The following is a 17863-nucleotide window of genomic DNA, read 5'->3' on the forward strand; positions in this document are numbered from 1 at the left end:
TTTTCCCAGGCAATATTTTTGTCTCCAGCTGAAATAGGCAATTTCTGCCCTGTGGCTACATTGCCATGATAAGCAACCTTGCCTGGAGATAAAGATGCTCAATTTTTTTTTTTTTTTTTTATTTTTTTTTTTTGGTAGGAGAACGGGGAAACTGTCCAGAGCAGACGTGTCTCATTGTCAAAAGATTAAATAACATTAAATGTCATGTTCTGTGGATTTCTGATGTTTCTGAAGATTGCCTAAGTAAAGTCTCTTGAACTGTCAAACCTTGACTACTCTTAGCTATTTCTAATTGAAGAATATTGGAACTACCGTCTTATAATTAAATCAGAATCAAACATAACCATGAGTTTGCTATCTGGCTCTTAACTTGCATTACTTAGTCAACCTAAGCAGTTTGTAATAGCAGCTATTAGGAGGACTGGGTCTAAGCTTTGTACTCTTAAATGAGTTGCATAGGCACAGTGCCTATCTAAGAATAACAAAATTAATCTCATATTTTGTATCAATATCAGAAATTCACACCAATGAAAACCTTAAATTTGTATCAAAATAAGTTCTCTACCCGTGTAAGAAATTATAACTTCAATTTTTGCATCAATTACAAAGATTTCTGCCAATTAAAATTGCGGCTACACAATGCTTTGTTCAAGAATAAAATTTAGTAATCCACCCCATCTATTTCCTCCCTGTTCAAAATTATGACCATTTCTAAATTAGCCCTTACTAAAACAACCAATTTGTAATTTGTAAAATAACCATAACCAGATACCCAAACGCAAAGGACCAGGATGACAACTCTCCATAACTACTTCTTGCTGGATAGCGGCAATGAAAATTCTTTAAAGCAGTGAGGAGACTTAGAAAAATTGGTTAGACTTAAGAAAGCTAGCTTTAGCATCTGTTATCTAGTCTCTGTGTGCTTAGAGTGCTCAGGCCTTGACTAAATAAAGTTCTGATGAGATCCATCTGAAAGGTTGGATGAAACAAGATGACCTGGAATCCGTGGCAATCCCTGAAACTGTTTTGGGGAGCAACCAGAAGCAGGGCATCAAGCAAGTCAGTTTAGCATCTCTGAGGATGAATTTCGCCAAAGCTGTGCCTTCTGTAACGTGGGCACAACCAATATTGTAGGACCATTGGGTTATTTGTAAGGATTGTACAGAGTGCACAGTCCTGTCAAGGTTGAAACTCTGCTCCTTATTTGAGCAGGTGAAAGACAGCTGTCTTCTTAGGAGTTAATTTTATTAATAGCCAGGTGTAATAATAGGCTCATTCATGCCATGTGAAGGATGGAAGGAAGAAGCTTTCCCTGTCCTGTGTGAGTCTCCTCAGTTTTTCTATCTCTTCAGGGGTCCCCCTGTCATATCTGATCCATATCACTTGAAAAGGGTCGAGAGCCTATTCTCCTTTCCTCTCAACACAAAACAAAACCTCTCTTCCAAAAGTCCTTGCTCCAGTACCAGAAATCATTAAACATTTAGCTGGACCTCTCTCCCAGAGGAATTTTAATATAACTACCAAACTCAGAACCGCACTCATTTTGATAAATAAAACAATGCAAAGCAAATAAAGCAATCTGAACAAATATTAGCTGAGGAGACAGTGCTTCTGTCTCCTGCCCTGCCCTTCATGAGATCAAGGCCTAAATTTCTACTGTCTGACATAGGTAGGCTAGGCGACCTACTCTCTGTCTTCCATCTAATTTTTTAAGATTGAATGGCTCAATATTTTATTATCTAGGTCTACATACTGTTCCAGGTTCTATCTTTGTCCTACCAGGCAAATAAATCCCACGAGTAGACCATGTTCAAAGATCCCAAGAAATTGTCCTGGCAAGACTTTTCTTCTCTAAAGCAATTTTTCATTCATTCTTCCTAACTTCTCTCTTCTATGGAGCTTAATGTTTGCAGTGTCTACCTACTGTCTCTCTGCCTCTCATCCTAAGCTCTTTGTATAGGTCCAGAGCCACAGGGAGAAATCCCCACATGGCTCGGACAAAATCTGTATTCTCTTATCTGTATTCCCTTCTATCCTTAAAAAAATTAAATTTTAAGAATCTCTCCTTTGTTTACCTTTGTTGAGGCTTTGCTCAACATAATAGTGTGTAATTTACCTTGCAAGATTCCAATGTATACACCTGTACTCATTTTTCCTGACGTGAAGAACCTATGTAAAGTATAGCCCAGTTGTGAAGTAATCTTCTAATAAAGCTGTAGTGGGTGATACTGCTGCCCTTTATCAGAGGGAAACAGCTGCCACAGTTTTCCATCATCTCTCTCTGGGTCAGTGAAGTATGTGTTGTTAACTCTCCTTTCCCAGATGAAGGAAGTGAGAGGGTTTAAGATGGTGACTAACATAAAAATACTGGCGATTAAGTGGAATTTCAACCTAGGTGTAATTTAGAAGGTCTTGTTCTTAACTGACAGACTGGCTATTTAATTCCCTGTTTTAAATTCAGACCTTGTTGAATATATAACAGACACAGGAAGAACTTAAAAAAAAAAACCTTCAAATTTTCTCTTTAAAAGGCACAGTTATAAGTATGTTGTGTCTTTTACTTTGAGCGCCCTCAGGCCCATGTGCTGAAAGTTATGTCAGTTGTATCTGTATTCTGATAGGATGCTAGGGAAGATAATGTGTCTTCAAAGGAAGGCAGGAAAGTGATTTGTCTTGTTTCCTGGAAACTTAATAGGACTTAATTAGTTGGCCCTGTGTGCTCTGGATGCTTATAGTTTTCTTAGGGTTAGCTCCTTAGAGCCTAGGAAGTAGAAGGTAAATTCAGCCTAATGAAGCTTTGGATTTGGGGAACAGTGCCTGGTGTCTGCAAGAGTACTATTGTGACCTAAGGCTGAGGCCAGAGGGAAAGAAGAGGATTTAACTCTACAGATGAAAAAGTGTGGCTGTTTATTCACCTTCTTTACCCTCTTTTGACTCACCTCCTAAAAAAAAATAATAATAATACTGTGGTTTTGGGATGCTGGTGTATGTATAATTTATTCATATGTTTCACATAGTATCTTTGTTCTCTCCTAATCTATGTCTGCACTTTCTCTTCATTCCTTTCTATACTGTGGCCTCTGCCCATCTCATGGTATCTCACAGCAAGGAATGATCATTAGCATACAATACACACTACAAACTTTACATTACTAAATCCTGTCTTCTCCCAGAGCTGCTGACACTGCAGTATTGTAAATAGTGCTTTGTTTTATTTGGCTAATCACAGCTAGTTGATATCATTGAGCCCAAGTTTTGGTGCTTGATGGTAATAAGTTACTTTCTGCAGAATTCTGGTTTCATTTCAGTCGGCTGTATACCAGAGTGAATTTGCTAAGTGCAATGTAGACATTGTTTCCATAAGGACCCTATGTAAGACTGCCTCATCACAGACTGACTAGAGTCGGGCACTGCCTCATTTTGGATGTCTGTGTGGATTTCTCTGATAGTTACTAATGTGGAAGAAGTTTTCATGCACATGTTGGTTATTTGTATATCTTCTGGGAAATATCTATTAAGGTTGTTTTGTTCATTCTTCAGTTGTATTCATGCTTTTGAATTAGTTGAGTTCTTTATATTTTATAAATATTAACCCCTTATCAGATTTGTGATTGACAAATATTTTATGTGTAGGTCATCTTTGCTTGGTTTCCTCTGTCGCACAGTAGGGTAGCTCTTGCTACTAGTATTGAAACTATAAAAGAAGATTTTTGATTGTTTCATCACAAGGAATAGATAAATGTCCAAGGTGGTAGTTGTTCAAGTTATATGATCTGTGTTACACTATATATGTATATAAGCATCATATTGTACCCTGTGTGTAAGCTCAGCTATGTAAATTAAAACTAAACTAAAGCTTAGAGATAATAAATAAAACCAGTTAAACATGATATAAGACACTTTTCTAAGTTCCAGAGATCACTTAAGTACTGAATATATTCGCCTTTTTTTATTTGTGTAGTTTTGTTTTGTTTTTCTTCAAACTCTACCATTTTTTCTTTCTTTGGCTACAAAGGCAGCAGTCTGCTGAGTGGTGGGCAGGAGTGTGTGCTCGTGGAGTGGAGAGACGGGTCAGAGAAGAACAAAGAGTTCCTTCCGAGACTAGGATCTGCTATCGAGCACATCTCTGTCTCACCCGCGGGAGATTTGTTCTGCACGTCTCACTCTGACAACAGTAAGTCTAAATCTCCCGTCGTGAGGAGTGCTACAGTTAGTCACCAGCCTCTGAATGGGGAGTAAAGGGACGATCTAAAATAGTTGAAAATAGTAGAGATTCACTGTGTGGTTTTTTTTTTTTTTTTTCATTACTCCTTTCTAGCCTCAGATAACACCAGATCCATCATTTTCAAAATTGTTTTTATGAAAACATAAAGCTAAATTTGTTTGTTCATTGCTGTGCCATTTATATTTTCAGAATCTTTTAAAATGGAAGGTGGGTTTTAAGTGGGCCTTCCCACTTTCATAAACAATGACATTTTCACGCAAATGCTACATAGCGTGTGATGAAGCAGCGGTGCTTGCTGTTCTTCCCACCTTCTCTTCCCGTTTCTCCTCACCTAGATCCCCATGTACATTAACAGTCTGTTCATGAGTACAGACTGTAACGCGTAGACTGGGCTACGGAGAGCTCAGAGGTTGATAGATGTACTATCTTCCCAAGAACCCTACTCAGTTCCCAGCACCCACAGTTCAAGCGTCTCACAACCGCCCATAGCTCCAGTTTTGGGAACCTAGCATCCTTGTGTAGCTTGCACGGGCACTTGCACTCACATGCACATACATATACATACATACATATAGACAGAAATGAACACACATAATTTGAAAATTCTGTTAAATTCTGTTAAAGTTAGTGACTATAACAGAAACTTCTATCTGCATTCATAATTGTTCAACTAACTTTTAAACTATAGTTTTGATTTTCTAGAAACACTGATTTAGTTGAACTTATTGGATTGTCTGTTTTCTGGCATATCAAGTAACCTTAATCCTTGTTACCTTAATATTCTGACTTCTTCATGTTTATTTTCCTCCCTGTTCTAAACAGAGATAACAGTTATTCACCGAAATCTTGATGCGTCTGCAGTGATTCAAGGCCTAGTGAAAGGTACTGCAGTCTCAAGTGGATAAGGGGACCCTGCTTCCGACGAGTGTCTGCTGCTCTTATTCAACCACTGTCTGTCACTTCTTTTACAGATAGGAGTATATCCACTGGTTTGATGGTTGACCCAAGAAGCAAAGCTTTAGTTTTGAATGGAAAGCCTGGTCACCTGCAGTTTTATTCTCTCCAGAGTGATAAGCAGTTATATAATGTAAGATTTTAATCCATAAACTAAGCTTTAAAACAAGTGAAAGTTCTTTATAGTACTTCTGAGGTTGTGTGGTTATTTGGAAGCTCCTAATACTTGATCGATCCTGTGCATTTGTACTTGAACACAGCTGATATTTTCTGTGATTACTTTAATGCAGTTGATGCTGCCCACACATGTGCCCTGAGTCACAGTGATAAAGGATTGAGCATGTGTGGACTGACAGTACAAATCTGTGTCTGCTGTGTGGTAAAACTGTCTAACATGCCAACATTAAAGTTTAGAGTAGATTACACAGGAATACGTCAGTACTGCCACGCAATCCCTTTTCTTGTGCCCTGCATTACTCTTTGTAGATGACTGTCATGGTAGCTAACATTTTCTTTCCATATCCTATAAAATTGGATATGGAAACACTCCCGCACCACCACATTTACTATAAGGGCACTTACTACTACACTTAATACAATTGGGCACCCCTAATCTCAAAATCCAGTCTTTTTTTATTTGTTTGGTTTTTTTGGAGACAGGATTTCTCTGTGTAGCCCTGACTGTCCTGGAAATCACTCTGTAGACTAGGCTTGCCTTGAACTCAGAGATCTGCCTACCTTTCATGCTGGGATTAAAAGCATACACTGCTACCACCTGGCCAAAATCCAAAGTCTTAATTAAGTGTTTCCACATCTAAAAATTCTGAGCACCTCTCTGACACCACAAGAGGAAAATCCCATGCCTAAGCTCATGTGAAGACATATCATAGCACAATGCTGAAACTATTAGATAAAATCACTCATAGGCTGGCTATGTATAGACTCAGGTCCTAGTCCCAAAATATCTCTTGCATCTTTGTGAACATTGTCAACATCAAAAGAACATTTTGAACATTTGAATCTGTAGCTTTTCATATGAGGGCTCCTCAACCACTTTATTTTCTTACCAAACACAAGGAAACCCATTTTAAGGGATTAAGGAGTCAATCATAAATAGAAAGCTAGTCTTCTTGGACCATCATTGCTTATCTCTTTTTATTTATTCATTCGTTTGTTTGTTTGTTTGTTTGTTACTCTTTGAAGTAATTGATAATTTAGCCCTGAGGTTTTCTATAAAGCTTTTCTTAGAGAAAAGTATGACTGTAAATAAAAGATACTTACATTAATAACACTTTGAACTTTTTAACCTTGTCAGCTAGATATCATACAGCAAGAGTACATCAACGACCAGGGCCTAATCCAAATTGAACTAACGAAGGCTGCCTTTGGCTGCTCTGGTTCTTGGTTGGCAACAGTTGAACAACGGCAAGAAAATGAAAATGAGCTCGAGCTGCAAATGAAACTGTGGAACTACAGCAAGAAAACCCAAGGGTAAGCCCATTGTGTGGTCACCTCGCTTGAGTTTCTGTTTTATAGTTAAAACTGTCAGTGTTTCTGTTGTTGCATTCTAACAGTAAAGCTTTGGTCTTGGCTTTCTGTTTTTAGAAAGCATTGAAAAAGTGTAGGTCATGCCATGTCATCACATAAAAGATGACACATGAGAAAGAGTTGTAACCCCACAACATAACACATTTTGAGGCAAGTCCAGAATTAGAATCCAAATGTGCCATGGTTCTTCCACCACTGTCAAGGAGAGCATAGACATGTGTCTCGTGTTCTGGTAAATGACCCACTACTTTTTTGAAGAACTGCCCATTGAGTCTTTGTGCCAGGTTTTTGTTTTGTTTTGTTTCTGAGGCAGGGTCACTCTGAAACTTGCTATCTAGACCAGACTAGTTCAGACTCAGATCAGCCTGTCTCTGCCTCCCAAATGCTGGGATTCATGGCATGTACCACCAAGCCTGGCTTGATAAATTTCTAAAGAATATTGTAACCTAAGGTATTGCGGGATATTTGATCACACTGTGAATCCCAAGATTGTGTTATTTACTGAAAAAACCTGTTTGTAGTTGTAGTGTGACTCAGCCTTAGCACACACCTCTAAGTCCCTCTGGCTGGAATACAGACAGACCCTTAGTACACACCTTTAATCCCAAGCAGTGAAGGTAAAGTTAGTTTGTAGAAGAAAGCACCCATGTTTGAACGTGATAGGATATGCTGAACATTCAGGGGAAGATAGAGAAAAGGGAAGCTACTTAAGAGAGAAGTGCAGAGAGGCAGGCAGAGAAAAGAAGTAGGAGGCAGTATTACTGGGACAATTGTACAGAGACAGGGTTGCAGAGAGAGAACAAGCTAGACACATGTGAAGACAGACCAGCCGGAGAATGAGAAGCCAAAAGATTAAAACAGATTGCTAGAGTTAGTTTGAGGCCAAGCAGAACAAAAAGTCAGAGGCAGACAAAGAAGCCAGATTGAATCAGTCAGCTTGGAGAGGAGTTTTGAACCAAAACAGCTGAATTGAACCAGCCAGCCAGAGTTCAGAAAGAAATAGGAAGGATAAACTTATTTAGCAGTAAGTCTCAGAGGCTGAAAACATTCTAGGTCTAGGTGAGAGGCTAGACGCTTCCATGACTAGGCCTAGGTTAGCAGACCGAGGCAGTACGTCTAAGCCTTTGCCCATTTCACAGATGAGAAAAGAGGCCCAGAATTAAGTGATTCCTATTGGTCCTTTCTCTTATAACCGGCTCTTAATACTGTTTGCTGTTCTTATACTCTAAGGACATAGCAAGCATTGTTGATGAGGGAACAGTTTAAATAGGTCATTTTTAGTTCATGTTTTCACAATATAAATGGAGCCTTTCACAGCCACTCTTTTTCTCTGTTTTTATTTTGTCTGTTTTTAGCAGAAGCTAGACCTATGTTCTGTGTATTTATTCCACAGAGGCTATGGGATGAATAGCCGTCAGCTATGATTTGTTTTATAGTCTTTTTTTCCAATGAGCTGGCCACTGTATATAATGCTCGGCATTTGAGTCACCCCGGGTGATGTTGGAACTTGTCTTGAGACTGTTACAGACAGAATGTGGGTATTTGTCATTTGGGGTAATAATGTATCAGCTGCCCATTCTGAAGCTATTACATGATGTGCAGAGTGTTAGCATACCGTGTCTTCTCTGAGAATGAACTTGTGGTTTTCTTTCAACTAGGTTTGTTCTTAACACAAAGATCTCTATGCCACATGATGACCACATCACAGCTCTCTGTTTCAATAATGCAGAAAACTATGAAAAACCCATACTGGTCACAGCTAGCAGAGATGGCCATTTCAAAGTGTGGGTATTAACAGATGACTCTGATATATACAGTAAGTTCATTCAGATTGTGTTGAAAAATTACAGTTTTAAGAAGTGACGTATTTATATCTGCATTTATGTCCTTTTTGAGAAGGTGTTTTCCACTTTGCTAAGTTCTATAAATGGTTGCTTAATTTCAACAACTATTTTTCATGTTAAATTTTTACATACCTTTCCATGAGAATCTGGTTTGGGGAAGTGGGTGGGCATTTTGTGTCTGCTTGGTGCAGCTTAAAGGGCTCTTGTCTCTAGGTCCCTCTTTTCTCCACTAGGGGGAGCGCAAGGTCTCCAGGAAGGGGAAAAATAACAGTGAGTGGGTTACACTTTTAACTTAGAACAGTTGTGGGGATTTGGGGGTTTTGTTATGTTTTGTTTTCTTCATTTAACTTCCTGCTTATAACCTGTCTCTTTACATTATTTCATATTTATACCATTTTGTTATGGTTTCTTTTTCCCCAGAAAAAGCCATTGGCTGGACTTGTGACTTTGTGGGTAGTTACCATAAGTATCAAGCAACCAATTGTTGTTTCTCTGAAGATGGCTCCTTACTAGCAGTTAGTTTCGAGGAAATAGTTACAATATGGGATTCAGAAACATGGGAACTAAAATGTACATTCTGCCAACGAGCTGGGAAAATTAGGTAGGTAAATTAGTTTGTGTTGCTACCAATGTATTGTGCATTTTTAATTTAAAAAGTCTTTAAGCTTCAATGATAATGTATGTGTTTCCCAAAGAGGTAATTTATAGTTTGCTTGGGAATAAGGGTAAGAAGTTAATCAAAATGTTGAGAAACTGTAACTTTTGAGTTCATGAGCAATTTATTTATTTATTATATGTAAGTACACTGTAGCTGTCTTCAGACACACCAGAAGAGGGCATCGGATCTCTTTACAGATGGTTGTGAGCCACCATGTGGTTGCTGGGAATTGAACTCATGACCTCTGGAAGAGCAGTCGGGTGCTCTTAACCGCTGAGCCATCTCTCCAGCCCCCTCATGAGCAATTTATAAGCACTTCTTAAACTGGAACTAACATTGAACTTTTGCGCCCAGCTTTGTTCGGTATAGTAAACACTTTCATGGGGGTATTGTGTAGAAAGTAAGGCTATGCTAGCCTTGGTTGATCCTGATGTGCCAGTCTTTATGCCCTTAAAAACATCAAACCAGTTCTTCTGGTTCCCAAACCTGAGGACAAAATAATAGGTGGCTAATTTTATCTCATTTGAAATCTATCTGATTTTGAATTTGCTTTGTAAAAGTTTCTGAGTACGAATTTCCTTTTTGTAGGTAAAAAGGATAAAATAAGGTTTTGTTAACTGGCATGGTGTATTTTACATAAATGCTCTGTGTTACGTGGATTGTTACATGATACAGTGTGTAAGAGAGTTAATCATAGCATTATGTTGTGGTACAAATAAAAATGGGGTTGGGGATTTAGCTCAGTGGTAGAGCGCTTGCCTAGGGCTTAAGGCCCTGGGTTCGATCCCAGCTCAAAAAAAAAAAAGAACCAAAAAAAAAAAAAAAAAAAATGGAGGAACCAGTTCCCGTGTACCCTGGTGGGCGGTCATGCTCTCTCGCTAGTTCTGGCTCTGATGGGCCATTGGAACTAGCATTAATTTATCTCAGTGGCTCCACGATGCCCCCCAAGTACTTCTGACCCAGGCAGCAATCTCTCTGCCCATCTACTCCCAAGGGCGAGTTGTTACCATGCCAGGCATACACATCCCAATTCCGTGGTGGCCCGATGTGTCCCGCCACCATATACTCTCTTGAACTCAATTAAGTTGCTACTCGAAAGAATACACCACACGATATCCTGTGATCCAGTTGATAAGATATAATTTCCCATCTAGACAACACAAAATCCTGTACACACCCATCTCTTAAGAATAATCATAACAACCTGTAACTATGCACAGAGAGGAATCTTAACATCTGCCGCCATGTTCTCCCAGCTCCTTCTCCTTCTCCCCTCCCTTCTAAAGCCTCTGTCCTGCCTCCCTTCCTTCTCGTCCAGTGACAGGCCTCGCTTTATCTTGTCTGCCTTCACCTGCATAATGACATCAACCTACATTTCACCATTTCTCTTTAATTAAAAAAAAAAAACTAAAAAAAACCTTTTCTCTTAAATATCAGCTGAGCACAACTATTATCATTCTGTAATTTAAAAGTATAAACTATACCTAACACCCAGTTCAACATTTATCAGTTAAACAGAACATTTAGTTTTCTAATCCAGCTTAAGAAAGGCTTAAAAATCCATGTTATATCCTGGCTGGCTTGTATACTATCTGATAACTATCTAATTAAATATATATTCTGAAAGTTAAACAGCCTGAGTAGGCTGTAAGACTATAATCAGTCTTCAACCCTGTCAGAAATCTGAGAATGACCAATATATCTATAAATATAGATTAGTCTTCCTAGACTTTTTCCCCGCCTTCCTTTCCTTCTCACCCAATGACATCAACCTACAATTCACCATTTCTGTTTAATTTAAAAAAAAAAAAACTAAAAAAAAAACTTTTCTCTTAAATATCAGCTGAGCACAACTATTATCATTCTGTAATAAGGCTTTGCCTTATCCTTGACCTGCCTTAATGCATACTGACATCATCCTACACATCCCTCTAAATTTAAAAAAAAAATTTTTTTTTTCATCAAATATAAGGTGTGTAAAACTATTACCATTAGAAAATCATCTAGAGGACTATGCTTTCTCAAAGTTAATTAGCTTGGGTAGGCTATGAAACTAAATTAGTTTTCAACTCCATCAGAAATCTGAAAACTACTAATATTACCTGAAATTACGAGAAGCACAAAACATGGCTTCCAAAAGTTAGCCACTTTATAGAGACTGCTGATCCCTGGACAGATCCCATTCCTCAAAACATCAGCCTCCTGGCCCACAGTCATCTGACAGACCTTTGTAATGCAGAATTTTGAAGGGCTGACTATCCTGTCTTGCGGGACATTATCAGTTGACAATTTGCATAATTTGTACTTTTTCTGGACAGTATTTGTAGATGAATTGAGGCAATTCTTGCCCAGTGGCTGTCTCAGCACAATTGGAGCAACTCAACTGATGCTCAATTTCTTCTTAGAATCCAAGAAAGGGTGTTGTCAGGAGCAGACAAGTCTTTGAAAGACGGGCCTATTAAAAATCAAATGATCTTTAATAAAGAAATGTCCATAAACATCATATTCTGTGGACTTCCGAGGCCTTTGAAGACCATCTGACTACACAAAGCATTTCTGAACTGTTAGGCCTTGACTACTCTAGGCCATTTCTAATTGAACTATCTCAAAAACACCCTTTTAATTACTCAGAACCATGAGTTTGTTATCTGGCTCTTAGCTTGTACTGCTAACCATCTAAAAACAGTTTATAATCAGCTATTTCTCTGGGAGAGAGTACAAGATACAAGCTTTTCTGATACAAGCCACTTTGTAATGAAATGTACTGGAGCTGCTGCTCTTTGTGATTTTGACCTAGGCACCTTTGCTTTGGAAGACTGACGTGCTCAAAGTATCTTCTCGGCACTACTGAGAATAACCTCCTCTGCTGTTGGAATCTGCTCAGCTGTTCAAGTAAGCCCATGTGGGACACTGCAGTTAGACTTCGACCTTGTCGGAATTGAGGACTCTGTTTTCATATCTTTACCCCTACAATATATAGTTTTTTGCTTGACCAGAAGTTTTAAGTCAGTGGCTGGTAGTGAGTTACAGATTGTAAATAATCAGGCAGCTGTACCCGTTGTACGCAGGGTGCAGGGATCCACACTTATCTTCACAAGTTGAGGAAGAGCTCTGTTGATTGTACGCAGGATCCCAGACTGTGTAGTGCTTGAAAGCAGTCTGTCACAGTGCTCCTGAAATGAGGCTTTGGTGGCATTTTACTGATGTGGGCACGGTGAAGGTATGATGTTATTTCCTAATAAATGTGGATGGTAGTCTCTGTCACCTACATTTAGGAAGAACAGAGAAGCATCAGCCACTCTGGTTATGACTGAACCTAACGTTAACGCAGCGTGTGGAAGGAACTGAAGTTCATTTTGCACTCTGCTTCCTGCTGCACACGTCACTGAAGCCTCCACAGTGTCAGTGTGTGTTGTATTATTACTGAAATCATAAATCCTATGTAAGCATAACACTGAGCTGTCCCCAGAAAGATGCAGAGCCCCTGTGGTACAGACCTGCGCTCCTGCTGAACCTCTTCTCAGAAGTGTATCACTCTTCTCACAGTGCAGTGGAGCGCGAAGCTGAACGTTAGAGTAATGGAAGCCGACCCTTACTCGGACCACATCGCCGCAGTGGCTCGGTCTTCAGAAGGCTCAGATCGTAAGTACGAAGTTCTCTGGTAGCACGCGGCCCTTTGCCTAGGCTTTCTCTGCACTGTTTTTAGTATGAGCTGCAGCTTAGTTGCTCTGAGTCAGAAATTCATATGCAGCTGTCCGTCTGGCACCTGCCGTCCTCTCTTACCCAGCATCTATAATTCATGCATTCACACTTACTGCATCCCTGAAGCCAGTTCCCTCTGAGGCTTCAGAACCCCCCTGGCTCTTACCTGGACGTCTCTGCTTCTGAGTCAATGTCTGCATCTCTTTCTTAGTACTCAGACAAAACATTTGTATAGTGTTCTGTCTTGTACAGACCCTGGTCTCTGGAACAGAACCCCTTTTCGTTTTCAAATTTTAGTCCTCGTCCCTAACCTGTTTGGTGCATACTAGGCTCTCAGTAGACCTGTCAGTCAGTAGCAGCAACAGCATTGAAGCAGTGTGAACGGGGCCATTTACTCTGTGGGCTGGGCACGGGGTTAGTGTCATCTGCCAGCCTGAGGCAAGGATGAATATTCCTCCCAGGTAAAGTGCCATCTGTCTGTCTTTCCCCTTAGTGTTTGTATTTAAACCTAGCGAGCCAAGGCCACTGTATATTCAAAAGAATGTCTCCAGAGAGAAAGTCCAGTGGGGAGTGTTTGTTCCACGAGATGTCCCAGAATCATTCACCTCAGAAGCTCACCAGTGGCTAAATAGATCCCAGTTTTACTTCCTAACTGAATCACAGGTAAACTGTCTACCTCCAAAGGGGTGGCCTATTTATAGAAATAATTTTAGAAAGTTTGTTTTAGTAGAACTCTTTCATTAAAGGTCTGTTTCTCAAAAGAAATGGTCAAATAAATGTCAATACAGCAGTGTTAAGAACGTGATTGTATTAGCACTGTACCCTACACCTGGAAGCTTTGTGTTGACAGAAGGGAAGCACCAAGCCCCAAAATTACTTTAATTCATTTATTAGTGTGTTCCCCTAGTTTTACCATTTGATTTGCTGTTGAAGAAGCTGGTAGCTTTTATTTTGTTACTGGGTTTTACATTTTTCTCAAAACATGGTCTTATAATTCCCACAGAACCTTTCAAAGAAATTTAAGTCTTTGGGCAGATGTTTATATCAAAATTAAAAAATTGACATTTTAAGACAGTGTATAATCTTATTTCATTTGTGCCTCCTGATGTATATTTTGTTCCATTAACTGATTTGTCTTTTTAGTGCTTATTAACATTCAGTACAAAGTATGCTGAAGAGAAACTCACACCAACAAGCAAACAGGTAGGCAGACTTTATCTGTTTATGCTGTGTTGTCTTTCTAAAGAAAATTAGCTTTTAGAATTCAGCTGTGACAAACGTGTCTTGCTGAGCTCTAAGAGTGGACTCGTGCATACCTGTAAACTGTGCTCTGCTCCTCTAACAGTAGAGTAGTAAAAGCCTTGTGTTTTAAAGAGTCAGTCAATTGGCCATGTCTGATTTGTGGAATGGACTTGGCTAAGCAGTCAATTTGAGATGGGATGGGGTTGCACAAGCCGGCGTAGATGGGTGAATGTGCTTAGCTTACATTTGAATGAAATCCAGCCTACTCCGCTAAGGCGCTTGTGTTTCCTTGTCTGCATTGTTTTCTGGAACAATGTTTTCTGTCCTTCTGTAAACACTAAGGGACAGCTCTAGATCATCGTTACAGAAACTTCGTGTCACTGTGGTTAGAGTTTTATTCACTAGCTTGGACTTCATATCTCTAACAATGTCTTTAGATTCTGGATTCTGGATTTAGTTATCTTTTGAATTTATTAAAGTTCTTAAAGCGGAAAGTTTGTATTGCCTTAACAAAGAAATGCATTCATAGCCAGGCAGGCCACATACTTTCTTTTTGTGATCAACTTTTTCCTTCATGAAATTAATTACTGCTGTCTCTTTTTTCCCATTTGCTGGGTGTTTTGTTGTGTTTTGTTATTTAATTCTACTTCAGGCTTTATCCAAATTAATTTTTTCAGGATTTTCCAGGCGCATAGGTATTCTTTTAAGTCATGAGAATGTTTCATGGTTACTTCAGTCTGGACTAGTTGCATACTACACGGTGCTCTTCCTAGGGCCTTTGCTCAGCAGTCCGGGGATTCATCTCACCGCCATGACAGTAGATCCCACAGATTTTCGTTCTTTGCTCACATACTTGCCTTGGTGAAGCCTGTCCTGTTCAAACATGGGTTAACACCTTGCTGCACTCAAGGGTCTTGCAGCTTGGGCAGTATTCTTCATTCTTTCTTACTTGCTGATTAGTTAGGCATAAATGTAAACTGAAAACCACTTTCTCAGCCCTGTGAAGGTGGCAGCCTAAGAGTATGTAGCTTCTAATGGTCTTTAACTTTGACCGTTTACCATAGCTTATTTAATTTCTTCTGAAAACTCACTGAATTTACTCACAGCGCTTTGTTTGTTAGTGATTAGCTGTATGCCAGGGACTGTTATATACAACTGGGGTATGTTAGCAAAACAACCTTGTCTGTAAAAAGATGGGTGGATAGGAAGATCCAGATGTTAAGCAACAAGCAGAAAGTCAGTAAAACATGTAGGACATTAGAAAGTAAGATGTATGCCAGGGTTGGAGATAGAGGAAGGTGAGCGAGGTGCATCTTGGGATTTTACATTGGGAAGTCAGGTAGGCCTTACTCATTAAGTCACTCCATCTTTCCTGTCCATGAGTGTGGACATTCCAGCAGAGCTTTGAATGATAACTGACTCAGGGGTATTTACTAACCCCCTCTCATACACCCGGCTGCCCTGGCTTTGTTTCTGTTTTCTTGTTTGGTTGGTTTTTTTGTTTTTAAAAAGAATTCAGCTTAATTCCCATCCTTGTATGTTTGCCTGTTTTGTGGGCAGTTTGTCTAGGGTATCAACAACACATATATACCTTGCTTTTCAAACAGTTGTCTTAGGATGTTGTTCTTTTGACTGTACTAAGATTTCATCCTTCTAGGTTGTCACTGTGTGACCTTGCCCCAGTTCTTTGCCCAAATGAGCATATGGCCTTTGAAAACACGTTCCTGTGATCTCTGTGACCCCCAGCCAGGAAGCCATGCTTCTCTCATTAGCGTCTGTGGCTAGCTTTCCCATGTAGAAAGTGGGACACTGGGCATCAGTTGCTTTGTCTGTGACACGAGAGTAACATTATGTGACTTGGAGCTTTTCACCGGAATTGTTGTATAGTTCAGTGGCACTTACCCGTTCAAAGAATTTCCATCTTTTTATTGAGATAATTTCTTCTTCTCTTTCATCCATACAGCTGCTGGCAGAAGAAAGTTTGCCAACGACCCCATTTTCTTTTATATTGGGAAAACACAGGCAACAGCAGGATGCAAAGTCAACTGAAACTTCAGAGAATGAACTGGTACAACTTCCCTTAACAGAGAACATACCTGCAATTACTGAGGTGAGTGGTCAGTACTGGAAAGCATGGGAGACGGAGCAGATACAGTGATTCCTTTTGTGTCCAGACAAGTAAGGAACCTTAGGGGGCTCATTCTCTCCTGTACCTGGGTGAGGAGATGGGGCTGCACGGTGGGGGAAGCCGGAAGTACTATTTGCTTTGGTTTGGTTTTTCTTCAGGGAAGCCTTTTGTGTTTGGCTGGGTATTTAGAATAAAAGGTACTAGCAGGTAAAGCAACAGTATGTCAAAGGGTGATCTTTCTAATAACATGGTGATTTTTCTGTGTGCCTATAGCTTCTTCACACCCCCGCTCACGTACTGCCATCAGCTTCTTTTCTGTGCACTCTGTTTGTAAACTCACTGCTGCTGTCTAAAGAGACTAAAAGGTAAGAATGTAGATGGTTTGTCCTCTGAGTTGTTTGGGAATGCCATCCACCATATTTGTATTTTAGCTTTGAAATGTAGTTGATGACATAAAATTATTACATACAACACTTGTGAAGAGCTAACGGTTCCACATTTTGTAAGTTCATTTGTTTTTTTTTATGGCCCGTGCTCCATAAGGGCACTTATCACAGTGTTTTCAGTTGAGTTGCTTCTTCTATATGGTATTTCAACGTGGGGTCTTTGATTAGAAAGACCTGATTTAGAAATATCTAACAGTGTTTATGTTCTTTTATCATCAAAGTGCTGAAGAAATTTCTGATGATGTGGATATGGAGGGGAACAAAGAAAGTGATGATTCAGATGAAGAATATGATCTTACTGAAAAAGCCAAGGAAACAAGTAACCCAGACTTGGGAGAAGATGCTCTACATCAGCTGTCAAAGTCTGAAGAAAAAGAGCTGAGAAAGTTCAGAAAAGTAGATTATAGCTGGCTAACTGCTCTGTAGGCCATGGCTGTGGCATGACATGGAGATGTGTTGTACTTAATTTTTACTGTCTGTTAATACTCCACAGATTTTGTAAAGTTATTTTATTCTTAAGATAAAATATTAAAAGTCTTTTGTTTATTTGCTTGTTTGTTTATTTGCTTGATACGTTTCTTAGGCTAACCCTGAACTTCTTTCTTGGACCCCCAAGTCAGTAGTCTGATGATAGGCCTGTCACTTTCAGGTCTGGTCAAGCATGTTTGTTTAGATTTTTTTTATTTTCTGTGTGTGAATGGTTTCCTTGAGTGTATGTACCCACTAGCTACTCTTGTGCTTCTGAAAATCAGAAAAGGGCATCAAGTAGTTATCCATGATAATGAGCCAGCGTAAGTGTGCTAGGAATCAAACCCTGGGCCTCTGCAAGAGCAGCAAGTCATCTAAACCACTACCAACTCTCCAGCCTCTGGTCAGGATTTTTAAGAAAGCTCTGTAAAGCTCTATTTGTGACAGACCTTATAAGCAGTTGTGGAGTATATGCATTTGTCACCTCTGGATTTCTATTTTGAATCATGATGAAACCTTGTTTCTGGTAAGTTTTGTTGTGACAGAGCTGACTGTAATTAATTGACACCTAATGTCTTAGTCAGGGTTTCTATTCCTGCCAAACATCATAACCAAGAAGCAAGTTGGGGAGTAAAGGGTTTGTTCAGC

The 17863-nt window shown here is 39.6% G+C and overlaps 1 protein-coding gene across 1 annotated transcript in view; it reads left to right on the forward strand.

The window, feature by feature from the left end:
- Positions 1 to 17293, forward strand: part of Wdr75 (WD repeat domain 75) — a 29047-nt gene extending 11754 nt beyond the window's left edge. The window contains exons 9-21 of the mRNA XM_032901062.1: positions 4016 to 4174; positions 5048 to 5107; positions 5197 to 5312; positions 6495 to 6670; positions 8386 to 8543; positions 8992 to 9172; positions 12027 to 12121; positions 12776 to 12871; positions 13425 to 13594; positions 14075 to 14134; positions 16137 to 16283; positions 16575 to 16666; positions 16969 to 17293. Coding sequence (XP_032756953.1) covers positions 4016 to 4174; positions 5048 to 5107; positions 5197 to 5312; positions 6495 to 6670; positions 8386 to 8543; positions 8992 to 9172; positions 12027 to 12121; positions 12776 to 12871; positions 13425 to 13594; positions 14075 to 14134; positions 16137 to 16283; positions 16575 to 16666; positions 16969 to 17173 — 1715 coding nt within the window. The 3' untranslated portion in view covers positions 17174 to 17293. The remainder of the gene's footprint in view (positions 1 to 4015; positions 4175 to 5047; positions 5108 to 5196; positions 5313 to 6494; positions 6671 to 8385; positions 8544 to 8991; positions 9173 to 12026; positions 12122 to 12775; positions 12872 to 13424; positions 13595 to 14074; positions 14135 to 16136; positions 16284 to 16574; positions 16667 to 16968) is intronic.
- Positions 17294 to 17863: the final 570 nt, after the last annotated feature.

This window comes from Rattus rattus, chromosome 4 (genome assembly GCF_011064425.1).
Source record: "Rattus rattus isolate New Zealand chromosome 4, Rrattus_CSIRO_v1, whole genome shotgun sequence".
NCBI lineage: Eukaryota > Metazoa > Chordata > Mammalia > Rodentia > Muridae > Rattus > Rattus rattus.